Genomic DNA, 18,443 nt, shown 5'->3' with positions numbered 1-18,443 from the left:
CATTTTAGTGTATGCATGACAATTGAAAGACAGTAACATAATGTGATCTTCATCCGTGAATCAATTTTGGAAAACTGAATTTAGTATTTTGGCCTTCTATCAGCCATCCTTCATCCTGGTGCCAGTATGGCCACTGAGTGAGTGCATGGATGGCTCTGATGCATACTTCCTCCTGGTGCCAGTAAGGTCACTGAGTGAATGCATAGATGGTTCCAATGCTTTTATTTAATTACATTGAGCTTTCACTTTCAAATTCACTGAGCCACTTGTGGCTCTCTTTATGCTCACTTTAGTGAGTGCTCACTGCAGAATGCAAACAGTTCACAGTACTGGAGAACTGCCAGTTCAGAAGCACCCTCCTTTGGAGCCTGGATTATGTGAACTACTATTCAGTGTAATATGGTAAAGTCCTCATGGTTGCTCACCACTAACAATTTATCACCGAGGTGGGCTTAAGGCTTACTCTCACTGCAGGCAGTATCACCACAATCCTTTACCCAAATAAAATAACCACAACAGACAGTAGTTCAAGTCATAAATCTGTATAATTTTCTACTTAGCTTCATTTGGTAAGTTCAGCTACCTGATGATGATCATGCTGAATTGAAACAATATCTATGCTACTGAAAACAATAACAAAATAAAAAGTAGTGTAGCAAAGTGGTACTTCAGCTACTACTAACAGCAAGTTTTCTACAAGGTTATCGGTTTTATGGACATCATTGAAGCAACAATACCTGATTTATGTCAGTAGCAGAGGTTCCCATTACAACTGTACAGCCAAATGTTTGTAGATGTGATGTTAAAGCACGCTCTATTAGTGGATGGTCCAGAATTTCTGAGGAGTACCGATCTGGCACTGTCCCAAATCCACAAGATTTCACTGATACTAACATGTAACAAAGTTCCATCATCCAGCCATCAAGCTTATCATTCGTTATGAAAGGTGCACAGTTAAATGGACCCTGTAGAACATTACAAAAAGAGCAAAAGTAATTAACTAAAACAGAAAATAACATATAAGCACCATCAATTGAACACATCAGATGAGATGAAGATGATGATGATGACAACGATGATGATATGGTTGGTGTGGTACACAACAGTAAGGTTCTTAGCAGTGCACAAAAAAAAAAAAAAAAAAAAAAAAAAAAATGTTGTGATACAAGTGTCAATAAGATGCAATTCACAGAATTACAAAACTTCAAATACAAATAAAAATACTAAAACACAGCAGACACATGTACACAAAAACAGAAATATGGGAAGTAAGTATTACGTCAGATCTAAAACTTAGACTAAGAAAGGAAAAAGCAATGGGAAGAATTAAATAAGCATAGCAAATAGCTGTGTAGCCAATTGCTGTAATAAAAAGGATGAGCCAGCCACTCTGCTACAAACTAAAATCTCCAGCCCAGACACTTCACATAACTTTAAAACCTTCACCGCTCTCATCTTGTCATCAGTTAATAGAGGACAGATCCCCACTTAAATCTGCTTCTGCCAGTTTATCACAACATAAAATGCACTCAGTGAAAATGTAGCATACAATGATTTGCAAGTCACATGCATCACACACATGGGGGTTCTTCCGCCCGAGTAAAAAGCCATGTGAGGCTTACTAGAGGCAAGTAAGGGCCATTTCATTCCAAAAGAGTGACCAGCAGGAGGAATGCCATGGTCTAATACTTGGCTTCACCAACCACAGTTTATTGCCATCGCTGCCAGCCACTCCTCCCACAAATACAGACCGAGCAAGGTGGTGCAGTGGTTAGCACACTGGACTCGCATTTGGGAGGACGATGGTCCAAAACCTGTGTCCGGTCATCCTGATTTAGGTTTTCCATGATTTCCCTAAATCACTTCAGGCAAATGCCAGGATGGTTCCTTTGAAGTGTGGGTAAAACATTTTAAAATATAGAGTGTTTTTATGGAAGACCTTTCCAGGTCCCAAAGGTGTGATAAACATGTAAGTTTAAGAGTCAATGTGAGGCCTAGAAACCTCACAGTGTCTTTAAAATTAATAACAGTGTCCCTCATCCTCAATACAACAAATTTAAAATGGAACACTAACAGGTAAAAAGAATTCAGACAGACTTCTCGGCTGAGAAACTGAAACCTCTCATCGGCTTATTCATCCAACTGTCAGAGCACCAGTTGCAACTAATGAGTTCTTGTTGCAAAGCTCAAGGAGAAACAAAATACGGAGAAGTTGTCAACAAACAAAGATCATATGATAGGACATTTAACTACTAACATGTTACAGTTAAAAGCAATGGCAAAGACAGTCACAATTAAAAGTCACCTTGAGAGACACTATCCTGCTCAAAGCGATCAGAGAGGACATCATTGACTCGATACCTAAAACAGTGTAGTGAAAAGAAGGGCCATATAAGGTACGAAGACGTCCTCGAAAGTCCCTGAGCTATCAGTCTGGGTGCCAACACTACCTTTCCGTACAGGCTGACTTCAACACGGAGGCAAATGACTTCATGAAACTAGGTGGCTGTGTGGCCTTAAATGCATTCTTCCCAACAGAATAGGAGATGCAATGGGTGACTTCAACCTCCTGTATTTTCTTCTCTATGCAAAGATAGGGCATTCTTGCTCCAAACTGGATGGGCTTAAGAACAATTGACACACATGGACGAGGCAGCACAATGAAGACGTGGTTTGTTGGTAGTGAAGCTCCATCTTCTACACGTATCCTGCCCATTAAAACCCAAGGTAGTGTGATCGAAGCATTGACACCTAAAGCAATGCACGGGGCGTAACTTTAAGGTGAGAAAGCTTGCCACAATATACTTAGGCAACTTCAGTAGATCGGAAGTTGGGATAAAAGAAGCTGACTGCTGAAGCTCACCATCAGCCATTTTAATGAAATTCTGTACTTTACTGACAAGTTCACCTTCCCATTCCTGTGGGAGTTCCACAGTATTGATATCCCTAATGTCTCGCACCTCACAACCCCTTTACAACAATTTAGCCCAGTGTGCTGCTCACCATTGATAGTGTATTCTCCAAGTTGTTTAGCATTTAACAACCTGTTCACTTGGGTAACCTTCAGTGTCTCGATCAGAAATGTCCCAATGTGCAGCTTCTTGATGGATTTACACTGTCCTCCGAGTCCCTCTACAGCTTTAAGGATTTAGAAAGGCGACAATTTTTCAAATAAACCTTCTACACATTCACAGCAATAAATTCAATATCTACTACAGGATGTGGTCCATTACTATTATTACTTTCTCTTACATTTACAGTCATTGCAACTGGACAAGCCATTCATGATCTCTTTGGCGTCTGAATGTTAGTATAGCCCAATGGACAAGTCAAACTGCTCGGAGTATGAAAAAGTAATTTAAGCTTCATGGGAGGGCCAAGATAAGCTAGAGAAGTAAGTGTTTACCTAGATGGAGCCCCACTTGCCCGCGTACGACTTATAAAAATCAGGTTTAGCAGTTTCCCCAGAGGTTGCCAGGTGACTGTTCTGCCTCAAAAACTATGCCTCTTATTGGAGTGCAACATACCTCAAGAGTCATGATTTTTTTTAACAGATGCTTTTACCAGTCTCACAATCTGAATAGTTAAGCCAAGATTCCCCCTTCCTTGATGCACAACATTCCACTGCCGTGCCACACAGGGGTTGCTGAAGCATATCCAGAACTTACGGGGGTACAGAGAGGACTGGCAGTGCTCACCTGCCCCAAATCAGGTAAGCTGAATTCACCAAGCACATACTCAGCAGACGAATGCTGAGCTCCCTGAGGTGCTTGCCACTTAGAATGACGTGGGAGGGGGGGGGGGGGGGGGGAGGAGGACATGTGGTTTCATCGAATCCCTCTCTCGCTAGAAGAGAAAGCCATGGGCCACAGGACAAAGTCCTACAGATCGCCCCACATATTTCATCACAGTGGAGTAACGAGAAGAAGGTGCACCTCCACCAGCCCCCCCTCCTCCCACTGATTGCAACATGTTGCAATTATTAAAGTTACTCTTTCTTTCATCAACATACAATCTCCTAACTCTACAGTGAGGCTTTTCTGTGGAGGCTGCCTCTGTCACATCCATTGGAGAGCAGACAAAGTTGCATGTTCCATGTATCCCATATGCCACAACCTGCTGCAATGTGGAATGCATCAGTAGGTTTACAGATAAGACACATTTGCTCTTTGAAGTTTTTGATTACAAGCTGACCATTTACATAACTGGTATTTTACTTTAATCTTAATCTGTAATATGCGCAATACATGTATTTAACCACACACAGAAGTTATCTACACAAAAATTCCTCTATGAAGTAGGAACTGTTGAATGAAAACAATTTTATTTTGTTTCTAACTCTTTTTTGTTAATTGTCAATCACTGCAAGCCACCTTTCTCATTCTTCCATCACCAAAACCAATAATTACATGAAGAACGTATGTTGCTGAACATAGTGTCACAAAGAGCTATTACAAATGATTTCCAATTCCAGCTCCAATCCATATGCACTTCCCGGAATACTGAACATTCAGTTTTACATATTTCTTTTCCTCCACACTTTCCTGTTAGTGACTATAATATATCCTGCCTTGGTCAAAACTGAGTGAACTGTGTTTTGTCTAAGTTAAGTGGCAGGCCATTTACTGAGAACTAATTAAAAACTTTTCCAAATAATTCATTTATTGAAACTTCCTGGCAGATTAAAACTGTGTATTGAAATGAGACTTGAACTTGGGACCTTTTTCTTTCGTGGGCAAGTGCTCTTCTGTCTGAGCTACACGAGCATGACTCACAACCCATCCTCACAGCTACACTTCCACCAGCACCTCATCTTCTACCTTCCAAACTTCACTTCATGTCTCCACAATGTCGTTTCTTTCAAGAGTGCTAGTACTGCAAGCTTTGCAGGAGAGCTTCTGTAATGTTTGGAAGGTAGGAGATGAGGTACTGGCAGGAGTAAAGCTGTGAGACAGCAAAGTTGGTCCTCACAAAAGCCTATAACTGAATATCTGTGGCAACAGAGGCACCCATGAAAATGCAATAACTATGCCCTTTGGACTATCTGAATTTCCATACACACTGTACTACCTATGAAACATGGCACAGACCTTTCAATACTTTACTGATGAATTTACGCTTTGCATAAACTGATGATGTGTTGGTGATATTGTTAATCTATGAACACGGTAAATAGCTACACACAGTTTTATGAATGTTTGATGACTACAGAATCCTCATAAATCCAGCCAATAGCACCATCAGTAGTAACAAAGTGAGGATTTTGGGTTTGCATGAGCAGTATGTATCCAGCAGGTATGCACATTGTAGCACTTACAACATACCAGAACTCGGAGAGAGTGTACAAAGTGTGACGGTGCTTGGGGATAAGCTTTTACTGTTTTTATCCAAAGCCCAGGCACCACTCCGTGCCGTATCTCCCAGCCCTGAAGCCTGTGGTTCCACATGTTGTCACTTGGACTGACAAACTACGGATGGCAACTGTAGCCTGTGAGACACTCTTGTTATGCATCTGATTGCAAGCGTCCCACCCGTGATTTCTCAGGTGCCTCAAACTGTGCTGGTGGTGCCATACTACAGCAGAATGTAAGCAGACCTTCCCCCCTCCCCCTCTTTCAAGATGATCTCAGAGATGCAGTCCTCTTGGCCACTATTTTACACAAAACTTTTAGCAGGCTATGAAGCAGTCAGATACTTGAGATTCACGGTGGATGGATAAGCATACAGACCATCAGCCACTGGCTTACATTGCTGCGAAACTGTCTAGAACGGAAAGCATTTTCACACCAGTGCATGTCATTGAGCATGTGGCAGTGCAAAATGACAATTACGAATTAAAGGACTTGTTGAAATGTGAGACAGGCTTGCACTTGCATCACATGCAACTGCCAGACACTGATACACTGTGACAAGACTGACATCCCCGATGGTTGGGGGGGGGGGGGGGAGGGGGGGTGTTGCTCCTTAAGTAGGTTGTGCAGGAGCAGCAGGGAGGGAAGTGCCCCCCACCATCAAGGGGACAGGTGGAGTCTGACAGCTCCGAGAGCCAACTGTATGCGGCAGAACGGAAGATGGTAGAAACGTCGTCGTAGCGGTGGCATAGGTTGATGTCATATGCCTCAGTGTAGGTCAATTGGTCCAGGGTCTTGTATTCCATTATTTTTCTTTCTTTCTGGAGAATCCCGTAGTCTGGCGAGCAAGGCAAATGGTGCTCTCTGCAGTTGACACAGATGGGAGGCAGGGCCCAGGGAGTATCGGGGTGTGAAGGATGTCCACAATCCCGACAGGTGACGCTGGAAGTACAGCGAGAAGACATATGGTTGAACTTCCAGCACTTAAAGCACCGCATCAGGGGAGGGATATATGGCTTTACGTCACAGCGGTAGATCGTCACCTTGACCTTCTTGGGTAATGTGCCACCCTCGAAGGCCAAGGTGAAGGCACCGGTGGCAACCTGATTATCCCTCGGACCCCGTTGGATGTACCAGACAAAATGGACACCTCGCCACTCTAAACTGGCGCACAGCTCATCCTCAGACTGCAAAAGAAGGTCCCTGTGAAATATGATACCCTGGACCATATTTAAGCTCTTATGGGATGTGATTGAAACAGAAACATCCCCCAGCTTGTCACATGTGAGCAGTGCCCATGATTGGCCAGAGAATGCTGTTTTGATCAAGACAGACCCTGACCGCATTGTGGACAAGCCCTCCACCTCCCCAAACTTATCCTCTAATGCTCCACAAAAGACTGAGGTTTCATTGACAAGAAAGATTCCCCATCAACTCTTGTACATACGAGGTACCAGGGTGAATAAGCTTCGCTGCTATCCTTAGCCTGGGGTTCCTCCAATGGTGTGGCCGGGGGAGAGGCGAGGGGGGGGGGGGGGCTACGATATGGGGTCATTTTTCTTAGCACTGAAGATAGATATTGATCACTTAGTGACTGCTGAAGTTTGACCACCAGCAACAGATGCCGACCAGGGGACCTCCCACGGGTGCCACCCAGCCGCAGCAAAGGCCACCCGGCAGGCTGGCCATTGCTGGGAGTTCCGATGCCCCAGGGGGATGGGAATTTACTCCTTGTCATACGTGGGGATTTAACGACACAGGCATCAGCAAGCGATCCCTGTGTGGTCAGGGGGCTACAACCAACCAACAGGGTACATGGGGGGGGGGGGGGGGGGGACCACAATGGACTGGCTACCGTACTGGATATCAGGCACAAAGAAGTCCATTAGCAACGTTAGTGCAGAAAACGATACTGCATAGTGGATGGAGGAAAATGCACCCAGGAGGGTGATCCCGTCCAATAGCTGAAGAATGGGTGGAAGTTCAGATCCACATTGACAAAGGATGTGAGAGGTCTAAGCGCATGATGGACATGATGCACCATGTAAGGCACCCTTCCCCAATTGGCTCGCTCTTCAGAAAAATTTGGAGGAAAGGAGGTCAAACCCTACAGGGGACCATCACATATGGCCGAAACATGAGAGACTCCTTTTAGTCACTTCTTACGACAGACAGGAATACCTCGGACCTACTCTAACCCCCGGACCCACAGGGGGGATCCATATTGGAACAACAGTGACTGACACACTCATATCTGTCTCACTCATCTTTGCAGTAATGGTGTGAGAAGTAAACGCAAGCAGTACTTTCGTATCTTTCTTTGTAATGGAACCTATGTGAACAACATTTAGTATTCCTGCTTTGGCTTTTATATCTTCAATTTTGGTTCGTGCACCCTGCACAAGCGTTTGAACACCAACTTTAGTACCGCAAACAGCCTTTACATCGCAGAAGAAGTCTTTTCATAATACTCCATTGTGGTAGTTGCTTAACCCTTTCGTGGACAAAATTATTGAGCATTTTTTTTAATGAATGGAGAGCAGATAGTAGTTAACAGATAGGTATGTTTATCATACAGAATATCAAATTTGCTCCAACTGTGAAAGTGAGGTCACACAACATGGTGGGAAGTATTCTTCCCACTGCCCTTCCTTGGAGTTAAATGACAAAAACAACTTTTTCAATATATGTCATATTTATTTTATAAATTTACTTCTCTTGTTAAAATGATTGTTCACAATCACTTGCCATGAAATTTTCTGAAACATGGGTCTATGCAAAGTGGTATTTGACAATATGTACAAACACAGCGAGTGCTCTTTTCCACAGCTTTGGTACTACAATGACGGCATGTCCAGTAGGTTTCTCCTAAAATGGGTTGATGCTCCTCTTGTTCCTCTTCCTTTTTGGCCCCACCAGCGTTTGTCTTCACTATATCACACAACAGTCTTTATTTTGTTGCCTGATGTAATTATCTTTTTCTTATAATAAAGCTTCTATGATTTCTGAAATACTTGCTTCAATATTTTGCAGTATTCTAACATCAGAGCTGTTCCTAGATAGTTGATACAGTCTCCTTTTTGTCCCACAATATATTTATTCCTTGTGTGATCCATGGTTTATTTTTCGATTACTGTTTGATTTCAGTATTATGTTTAGGGGGCAAAAAATTTTCAAAAGAGGAAGTAACTTTATTAATGAATGCCCTGTATTTTCCATTTGAGTCAGAAGTAATGTAAACATCTATCCATTTCATGTTTTTAAGCAATCTCTTAAAATTCTCAATTTTTGACTGATTTATTACCCTCCTGTACTTCGATTTAATGAATTTTTTATCCTGACGAGTTTCAACATGTAACACAAGATGCAGCACGTCATGATCAGATAGACCATTTACTACTGGTTTTCTGATATGACCTTTTTTCTTAGATTTGTCTACAAAGTTGCAAAGTTCACAATAGGCATTAAAATGAATGACAATGTTAATTGATTGCAATAATTGTTCCCTGACAGAGCTTTTCAATAAACCCACATTAAAGTCACCAGCAATCACTGTTTCCTGGATGTTTACTGTGATATGGGACAACAGAGCTTCCAGATTTTGTATGAGGAGATTAAAGTTTTCTGTGTATACTTACTATTATAAACGATTTATTATGAAATACTACTACTGTTGCACAAACTTCTAACAAGGGTAACTCCCCATTGCACCCCTCTCAGTTTTATTGGTAAGGTGGCCCAGTTGATAGCACCTCAAAATCTGAACACAGATCAAATATAAAAACAGAAGAAGGTGTACTGAACAGCGGAAAAAGAAGCAAAATTGAAAAAATTAATGGTCCAAGCTTAGGATGTGCACCATCTAGCAAACTTCATGAACCACAGTGTCGTGGTTATGTGGTCATGGTGTTGGACTGCGAAGTGGGAGATCCATGTTTGCATCTCCCTTGTGAGCCCCCCCTCCCCCACACACACAAAACTATCAACTGTCTGTCTGGTCACTGACGTACCTGTTCGCTGTATGCAAATTTGTGTGTTTGTCATGTTGTAACATCCCTTTGGAACAGTGAAGTGTAAGGAAAGGACCTCCAGATGTACATATGTATTTGTTTTACTCAAGTACCACAAGTTATGACTTGCGTTCCATTTTGGAAATTTTGACTCTTGAATACCTCTGTTGTACCATAGTTCACACCTGTTTATTTGTCGTTTTAGTTCCTGTGAGAGGTATATGCAGCATTTCACCTGCTCTCACTATTGATCACATTTACTTGTGATTGTAATATTTTCTTATAATATGACTCATATTCTACAACCAATATATAGTATGCCAACTGCCAAGGCTATAGAAGGAGAACAGATATGGCAATGTCCAATGAAAAGTTCACAATTTCGTGGAGTGGGGTCGGGTGGGGGTGTAGGAGGGAGTTTTGAACAGGGATCCGTTTCACAGTTCTACAGCATGACCACATAACCACAACACCATGGCTATCCATGTTTGCTCGATGTTGTACATCTTGAGCTTGGACCGTTCGCTGTTTCTATTTTGCTTGTTTTTGCACAGTTCAGTACACCTTCTTCCTGTTTTCATGCCTGATCTGTGTTCAGTTTTTGACAGGCTCTCCACTGAGCCACCTGACTACTAAATCTGAGGGGGTTCCATATTTTCTCCACAGAAGTAAGAAGCTAAGTTGAATCCTGTAACATTTAATACATCTATACCAGTGGTCACATGATGTTCAGAGAGGCAGATTATACCAACTGGTTTGCTCAACTCTAATTCTACAACACAAATAATCAACTCATTAAGCTTACCCCTTAGTCCTAGGATATTTTGAGGCAATAAGGATACCTGATTTTGTGCCCTCAATGAATTACAACTGGATGAACCTAATTTTTCCGTCAATTTTTTAATATCTCTAGTTTCAATCAGAGGCTTTCTGCATTATCTGTGTACATTAAAATTTCTTTCTGGCTGCCTGTTTTATCAATGTGAATGTAATTTTCAGCCTGTCTCTGAACATCTTTTGTTTCTGCCCTTCCTACCCTAAAAAACTGCATTTCTGTCACTTGTATCCTCTGGTACTTTACCACTTGTTATAGTGTGGCCCCACTTAAGTTATTTGATATTAGCCCAGACAGTTTTCCCTTCTCTTTCCTGTTGAGGTGAAGGCCATGCCTAGTCTAGTCCCACCTGCTGATAACAGTCAACAGGAACCACTCCGATATGAGACCCCATACCTGATCCAAGCAACCATTCCACCTCAAAATTAACTCTCCTATGAGAAGAGTGTAATGGAATTGGCCATGGCACCCCAGAACAGATACAAGCACAACACTAATATGTCTTGTAGCTGAAGCTATCTATACCATGTCATCCTCAATTGAATAATTAGGATCCTTGTCTATGTTGTTGCCTGCCCCACCCACTGTTACCACGGTATCTTCCTTTGTGAAATCTTTGCAAACTGAACATACATTCTCTATCACCTGACCCAGATTTGCATTAGGTTTCAAAAAACTTGTGACCTGGTAACCTGACCCTAGTTCATCCTGTAACAGTTGGCCAACATCTCTACCATGTTAACTACCTAACAACAAAAGTTTCTTCTTCTTCACAATTTTTTCTGACTTCTTACTTCTCAAATACTTTTTGAAAGTGTTGCCCTCAGATCTAGTAGATTTCCTTCAGAGCTATCCGTTGAAAGTAGTTTTCAGAAAAAGCATTTTGTACTGTTTAACAGGATGCCTTGCACTTTTTGGTTTCGCCCACCCACAGTTAAACCATCACCGTCCTATATAACTTAGACCTTGGAATATGCTACTGTTCAATGTCATAATCCACATTCCAGTAAATGTCGTAGAACCAAAATAAATATTGCCAGTGTCCTGTTCTTTCCTTGTCTACACATTTATGATGTAACACATGACAGCAACATCACAGTACGGATCAAAACTGATGTCTCATATCGGTAGATTCAACACACCTACAACAAAGTACAAAGGAGGGCTTCTAAAGAATTTTAACTGTGACAGTGAAGCAGTAACACATGCAAATTGAGAGTCAGGCCTTGTAATTCACTTGGCGGTTAACTCAAGATAACTTGATGTAATTTCAATGAACACCATAATCATAAAACTAATAGATCTACCATGTATGTGTATGTGTGGTCTTCAGTCCTGAGACTGGTTTGATGCAGCTCTCCATGCTACTCTATCCTGTGCAAGCTTTTTCATCTCTCAGTACCTACTGCAACCTACATCCTTCTGAATCTGCTTAGTGTATTCATCTCTTGGTCTCCCTCTACGATTTTTACCCTCCACGCTGCCCTCCAATACTAAATTGGTGATCCCTTGATGCCTCAGAACATGTCCTACCAACCGATCCCTTCTTCTGGTCAAGTTGTGCCACAAACTTCTCTTCTCCCCAATCCTATTCAATACTTCCTCATTAGTTATGTGATCTACCCATCTAATCTTCAGCATTCTTCTGTAGCACCACATTTCGAAAGCTTCTATTTTCTTCTTGTCCAAACTATTTATCGTCCATGTTTCACTTCCATACATGGCTACACTCCATACGAATACTTTCAGAAATGACTTCCTGACACTTAAATCAATACTGGATGTTAACAAATTCCTCTTCTTCAGAAACGCTTTCCTTGCCATTGCCAGCCTACATTTTATATCCTCTCTACTTCGACCATCATCAGTTATTTTGCTCCCCAAATAGCAAAACTCCTTTACTACTTTAAGTGCCTCATTTCCTAATCTAATTCCCTCAGCATCACCCGACTTAATTAGACTACATTCCATTATCCTTGTTTTGCTTTTGTTGATGTTCATCTTATATCCTCCTTTCAAGACACTGTCCATTCCATTCAACTGCTCTTCCAAGTCCTTTGCTGTCTCTGACAGAATTACAATGTCATCGGCGAACCTCAAAGTTTTTATTTCTTCTCCATGAATTTTAATACCTACTCCGAATTTTTCTTTTGTTTCCTTTACTGCTTGCTCAATATACACATTGAACAACATGGGGGATAGGCTACAACCCTGTCTCACTCCTTTCCCAACCACTGCTTCCCTTTCATGTCCCTCGACTCTTATAACTGCCATCTGGTTTCTGTACAAATTGTAAATAGCCTTTCGCTCCCTGTATTTTACCCCTGCCACCTTTAGAATTTGAAAGAGAGTATTCCAGTCAACATTGTGAAAAGCTTTCTCTAAGTCTACAAATGCTAGAAACGTAGGTTTGCCTTTCCTTAATCTTTCTTCTAAGATAAGTCGTAAGGTCAGTATTGCCTCACGTGTTCCAGTGTTTCTACGGAATCCAAACTGATCTTCCCCGAGGTTGGCTTCTACTAGTTTTTCCATTCGTCTGTAAAGAATTCGTGTTAGTATTTTGCAGCTGTGACTCATTAAGCTGATAGTTCGGTAATTTTCACATCTGTCAACACCTGCTTTCTTTGGGATTGGAATTATTATATTCTTCTTGAAGTCTGAGGGTATTTCGCCTGTTTCATACATCTTGCTCACCAGATGGTAGAGTTTTGTCAGGACTGGCTCTCCCAAGGCCGTCAGTAGTTCCAATGGAATATTGTCTACTCCGGGGGCCTTGTTTCGACTCAGGTCTTTCAGTGCTCTGTCAAACTCTTCACGCAGTATCATATCTCCCATTTCATCTTCATCTACATCCTCTTCCATTTCCATAATATTGTCCTCAAGTACATCGCCCTTGTATAGTCCCTCTATATACTCCTTCCACCTTTCTGCTTTCCCTTCTTTGCTTAGAACTGGGTTTCCATCTGAGCTCTTGATATTCATACAAGTCGTTCTCTTATCTCCAAAGGTCTCTTTAATTTTCCTGTAGGCGGTATCTATCTTACCCCTAGTGAGATAGGCCTCTACATCCTTACATTTGTCCTCTAGCCATCCCTGCTGAGCCATTTTGCACTTCCTGTCGATCTCATTTTTGAGACGTTTGTATTCCTTTTTGCCTGCTTCACTTACTGCATTTTTATATTTTCTCCTTTCATCAATTAAATTCAATATTTCTTCTGTTACCCAAGGATTTCTACTAGCCCTCGTCTTTTTACCTACTTGTTCCTCTGCTGCCTTCACTACTTCATCCCTCAAAGCTACCCATTCTTCTTCTACTGTATTTATTTCCCCCATTCCTGTCAATTGCTCCCTTATGCTCTCCCTGAATCTCTGTACAACCTCTGGTTCTTTTAGTTTATCCAGGTCCCATCTCCTTAAATTCCCACCTTTTTGTAGTTTCTTCAGTTTTAATCTACAGGTCATAACCAATAAATTGTGGTCAGAGTCCACATCTGCCCCTGGAAATGTCTTACAATTTAAAACCTGGTTCCTAAATCTCTGTCTTACCATTATATAATCTATCTGATACCTTTTAGTATCTCCAGGGTTCTTCCATGTATATAACCTTCTTTCATGATTCTTAAACCAAGTGTTAGTTATGATTATGTTGTGCTCTGTGCAAAATTCTACCAGGCGGCTTCCTCTTTCATTTCTGTCCCCCAATCCATATTCACCTACTATGTTTCCTTCTCTCCCTTTTCCTACACTCGAATTCCAGTCACCCATGACTATTAAATTTTCGTCTCCCTTCACAATCTGAATAATTTCTTTTATTTCATCATACATTTCTTCAATTTCTTCGTCATCTGCAGAGCTAGTTGGCATATAAACTTGTACTACGGTAGTAGGTGTGGGCTTCGTATCTATCTTGGCCACAATAATGCGTTCACTATGCTGTTTGTAGTAGCTTACCCGCATTCCTATTTTCCTATTCATTATTAAACCTACTCCTGCATTACCCCTATTTGATTTTGTGTTTATAACCCTGTAGTCACCTGACCAGAAGTCTTGTTCCTCCTGCCACCGAACTTCACTAATTCCCACTATATCTAACTTCAACCTATCCATTTCCCTTTTTAAATTTTCTAACCTACCTGTCCGATTAAGGGATCTGACATTCCACGCTCCGATCCGTAGAACGCCAGTTTTCTTTCTCCTGATAACGACATCCTCTTGAGTAGTCCCCGCCCGGAGATCCGAATGGGGGACTATTTTACCTCCGGAATATTTTACCCAAGAGGACGCCATCATCATGTAATCATACAGTAAAGCTGCATGCCCTCGGGAAAAATTACGGCTGTAGTTTCCCCTTGCTTTCAGCCGTTCGCAGTACCAGCACAGCAAGGCCGTTTTGGTTATTGTTACAAGGCCACATCAGTCAATCATCCAGACTGTTGCCCTTGCAACTACTGAAAAGGCTGCTGCCCCTCTTCAGGAACCACACGTTTGTCTGGCCTCTCAACAGATACCCCTCCGTTGTGGTTGCACCTACGGTACGGCTATCTGTATCGCTGAGGCACGCAAGCCTCCCCACCAACGGCAAGGTCCATGGTTCATGGGGGGAGATCTACCATAGTATAACTAAAACTCGAACACTGAAGGTTTTAGGTATGTATCAAAATATGTTTGATATTTAGGAACAAAGTACTGATGTATAATGGCAGCTGTTTCTCCCTGCAAAGAAATCTTAAAGATAAAATACAATAAAATTAATAAGCAGTTCCCCCCACTATTCCAGTAGTTACCTTGCTGTCCCCATACCAGTCAAATATGAAACCAGATCACTTATACATCAACAGATCCACTGCTTCCACAAAATTTGTTTCTGAATCACATTAATTTCACCAAACAAATTTTTTGCTTTACATTTTTTGGTCTCCCTCAGTATAGAAATTTCCAGTGTGACCCTGTTAGCCTACTGTTAATAATGATCCCACCATAAACAGGGTGTGTTAATATTGCACCCTTTCTTCTATCTCTAATACAGAACATATTTTTGGCATCAGCTACAATATCTGCTACTACATCCAAAGCTCTTTATTCACGTGTGGGGTCAGGAAGGGCAGAAGAAAAAAGGGACTGGAAATGTTTTTAAAACAAGTTATTCTCAATACATATGCTTCAAATGGTATCAACTCTATTCAAGTATCACAATAATCACCACAAGAATATGGAAACCTAACTTACCCATGTTAGAACTTATCTCGAGATGAATAAAACTACTGCTACTAGTACTACTACTAAACCTACCTGTAACTGTGTTTGGAGACGGGCAGCAGTACGAATGAGCCACTGATGACACAAACACCGTAACTCCAGGAAACTGGAATACTGACTCAATGACACCAACACAGAGATGGAGTGTGGTAGTCTACGTTGTCCACGATGCACACGCACACCAAATGTTAAAGACTGAGCAATAATATCTAAGTCAGAAACCACAAAAATTTTAGGTCCCATTGCACTTGTTTCCGCTGCCTGACTAACAGTATGATTTGTAACATATCTAATAGCACGGATCATGTCGATGTTGCATGTACTTTTTTCTGCCTGTTCCATCCACACATGAACAGTCTGTGGACCCATTATATCATCCCATCTGGAAAGTACTACCACTGAAATAAGATGTTCTTCAGCACTAGGTAATACAAAGGAACTAGAGAAACTTGCATTAGCAGTGTAACTCACAGTCGGTAATTTTGAACCTGTGGTAGCCCCGACCCACATATTCTTTTCAGCACATGATTCAATTGCACTAATATGAATTAAATGCTTCACTTCATTTTTCACAGCATTAGCAATATTGGCACTCATGGCTAAGGACCTCACCATCTGAAATTCCTTCTCTTCTTTTCCATCAAATACATTTAAACAGTCTCCTTCAGAACACAGGACGGGTGGACACTCTGACTGATTTTCCACCTTCCTCTCTGAAAGTAACTGGCAGGTTTTTCCCAATGCTGTCCTTGCATCCATTACAACAAGCATACTGCACATACAGAAAAACCATCAGCTTGTATAATAATCACATTTTGTTGTGATAATACTAAATACGAAGAGTGGCTACCTCCATTCCAAATACATTTGTCTGTCGCACACCCTCAAGGAAGTAACAGAAACTTGTCAGTTCCCACACCAAAACCCAATTAGCCAACAAATCTAGGAAAGCAAAAATCCATGTATCATGATCCATCAGATCTGGAACTGCAAGGAAAATGATGCCTAATCCACTGATTGTTATAATGAGTGCAACATAAAGTCCTGTCATATCAGAAACGTTCATTATTGAATTTATTTTCCTTCCATCTTCTGGATTATTTTACATTTATTTTGATTATAAACAGACATATCTTCTCCTAAACAAAATAAAACAAGAAATGACATTTCACTCAGCCACTTTTTGAAAGTAAAGTGTTATCGTTCCATGCGATAATACCCGGTAAAAAGCTTCAAGACGTCTGTGATCGTGCGTTAGCCGTAAACGGTCTTCTCTGGCAGTCACCAGCTGTACAGCCCTTCTTGTTTACTTGAAGATGTTATGGAGGGGAACTATCCCAGAACACACTGCAGCTCGACCCTCACGTACGACCGTAGTTGCTTTGCAACTGTTCCGCCAAGATACTGATATTTATAATGCAACGACGAATATTAAAACGCTATCATTGAATTGGATGGTTCTATTTCGTACTTTACTTAAATATTCTGCACCCCCACAAGATGTACTACAGACCCGTTTTTGCGAGTTATAATCAATTACTTTGCATTGGATTAACGACAATTTAACAGTCTGTGTTCAGAGTTCTGGGAGTTTCCTAATTATTAGGAACGAGTATTAAATTCAACTACTGAACCTTGCTGTGACACTTTGTTCCATCAGGTACATTAAACGTCAGTTGGATAATATTCTGAAAACGGCTGTCATCCACTAAGCATGTTCAAGTCCACAACACATAATCATTTGCAGGCGGAAAAATTTAAGACACAGTCCATTCACTTCACATATATTCCATACGAACAAACTATTCTCCTCCACTCAACAAACACCAAACATTCCAAAGACATAACGCCATGTTTACCTAAGACTTCCCGTTTCCCATAATCTTAACAACCAAAGTCACCAAATATCTACAATAAATACTGCAAGAAAAGGTGTTAAATATTTTATGTAGGGAAACCCTAGATTGTACATATATGTTATTATATTTGTCGATGTTAAAGGTAGCTAACTGACACTGATCGTCACGTCACGGCGCCGACTTTAAAGGCCCGTCCAGTCCACACGCAACGATCTGTCTGCGCAAATGTCTGCGCACATCACATCTGCGCAGACAGATCGTTGCGTGTGGACAGAAGATTTGCACCAACCTGAGGTGTGTGCAAACCTGGAAGTTGGAGTTGGAGGTTTGAGCGAAACCTCTCAAATCTGTGGGTTCAAACCACATCTGCGCAGACAAGTTGGAGCGTGTGGACAGGAGATCGCCGCAAATCTGGCGCGAAACAGCTGTTTGCTCAGTCTAGTGTTTGTATTTGTGCGCACAGGGCATTAAAATGGCTGATACTCGTCAGTGTTCTCGAGAGTTTGTTAGTGAATTCATTGAAATATATAGAAACCACCCATGTTTCTGGAAGATTAAAAGTAAAAAATATAGTGACCGAGACAAAATGACGGCACCATACAATGCTCTAATTGAAAAATTGCGGGTAGTTGACCCCTCGGCAAAGAGAGAAATAGTAATAAAAAAATAAAAAATTCTTTGCGAACTGTTTACCGAAAAGAGTTATCCAAAGTTCAGAAACCTAGAAGATCGGGTGTAGGAGTAGATCAAGTATACCAGCCAACGTTATGGTATTTTGATCTGCTTGGCTTTCTTAAGGTTCGCCCTGCAAATCTCGCGGTAAATTTACGTGAGAAAACTGCTTTCCTTTTCCAGCCACTGTCTACACCATTTTGACCGCTTTCTCTGTTTCCTGCGGTTGGTCTGAATGTTTTTTGCAACGCAAGTTGCGAACACAGACCACAACAGAACTTCCTCCATTTCTATATATTAAAAGAACTGAATTAAATTTTTGACGTTTACGGGGAGTGTAGTCGCTAGCCACTGATATTTCTTTTTTCCACCGACAGATGGCGGGCGAGTAGTAGATTGGGGTTTGTGTCGTGTGAACACACCACATTTGCAGCGATCTTTTGCATGTACAGACATCTGC

General features: G+C 41.4%; 1 protein-coding gene across 2 annotated transcripts in view; it reads right to left on the bottom strand.

Moving 5' to 3' along the window:
- Positions 1 to 17,487, bottom strand: part of LOC124721226 (guanine nucleotide exchange factor C9orf72-like) — an 85,742-nt gene extending 68,255 nt beyond the window's left edge. Inside the window, exons 1-2 of one of the 2 annotated variants that reach the window (XM_047246083.1) lie at positions 15,486 to 17,487; positions 738 to 965 (exon numbers count right to left, since the gene is read on the bottom strand). In XM_047246083.1, the coding sequence (XP_047102039.1) occupies positions 738 to 965; positions 15,486 to 16,232 (975 nt within the window). In that variant the 5' untranslated portion in view covers positions 16,233 to 17,487. The remainder of the gene's footprint in view (positions 1 to 737; positions 966 to 15,485) is intronic. The other variant, XM_047246082.1, reaches the window with a different exon arrangement.
- Positions 17,488 to 18,443: the final 956 nt, after the last annotated feature.

The sequence above is a fragment of the Schistocerca piceifrons genome, chromosome X (assembly GCF_021461385.2).
Source record: "Schistocerca piceifrons isolate TAMUIC-IGC-003096 chromosome X, iqSchPice1.1, whole genome shotgun sequence".
In the NCBI taxonomy this organism is placed as follows: domain Eukaryota; kingdom Metazoa; phylum Arthropoda; class Insecta; order Orthoptera; family Acrididae; genus Schistocerca; species Schistocerca piceifrons.
The sequence above is the reverse complement of the archived record's forward strand: the minus strand, read 5'-3'. Positions and strand labels throughout refer to the sequence as shown.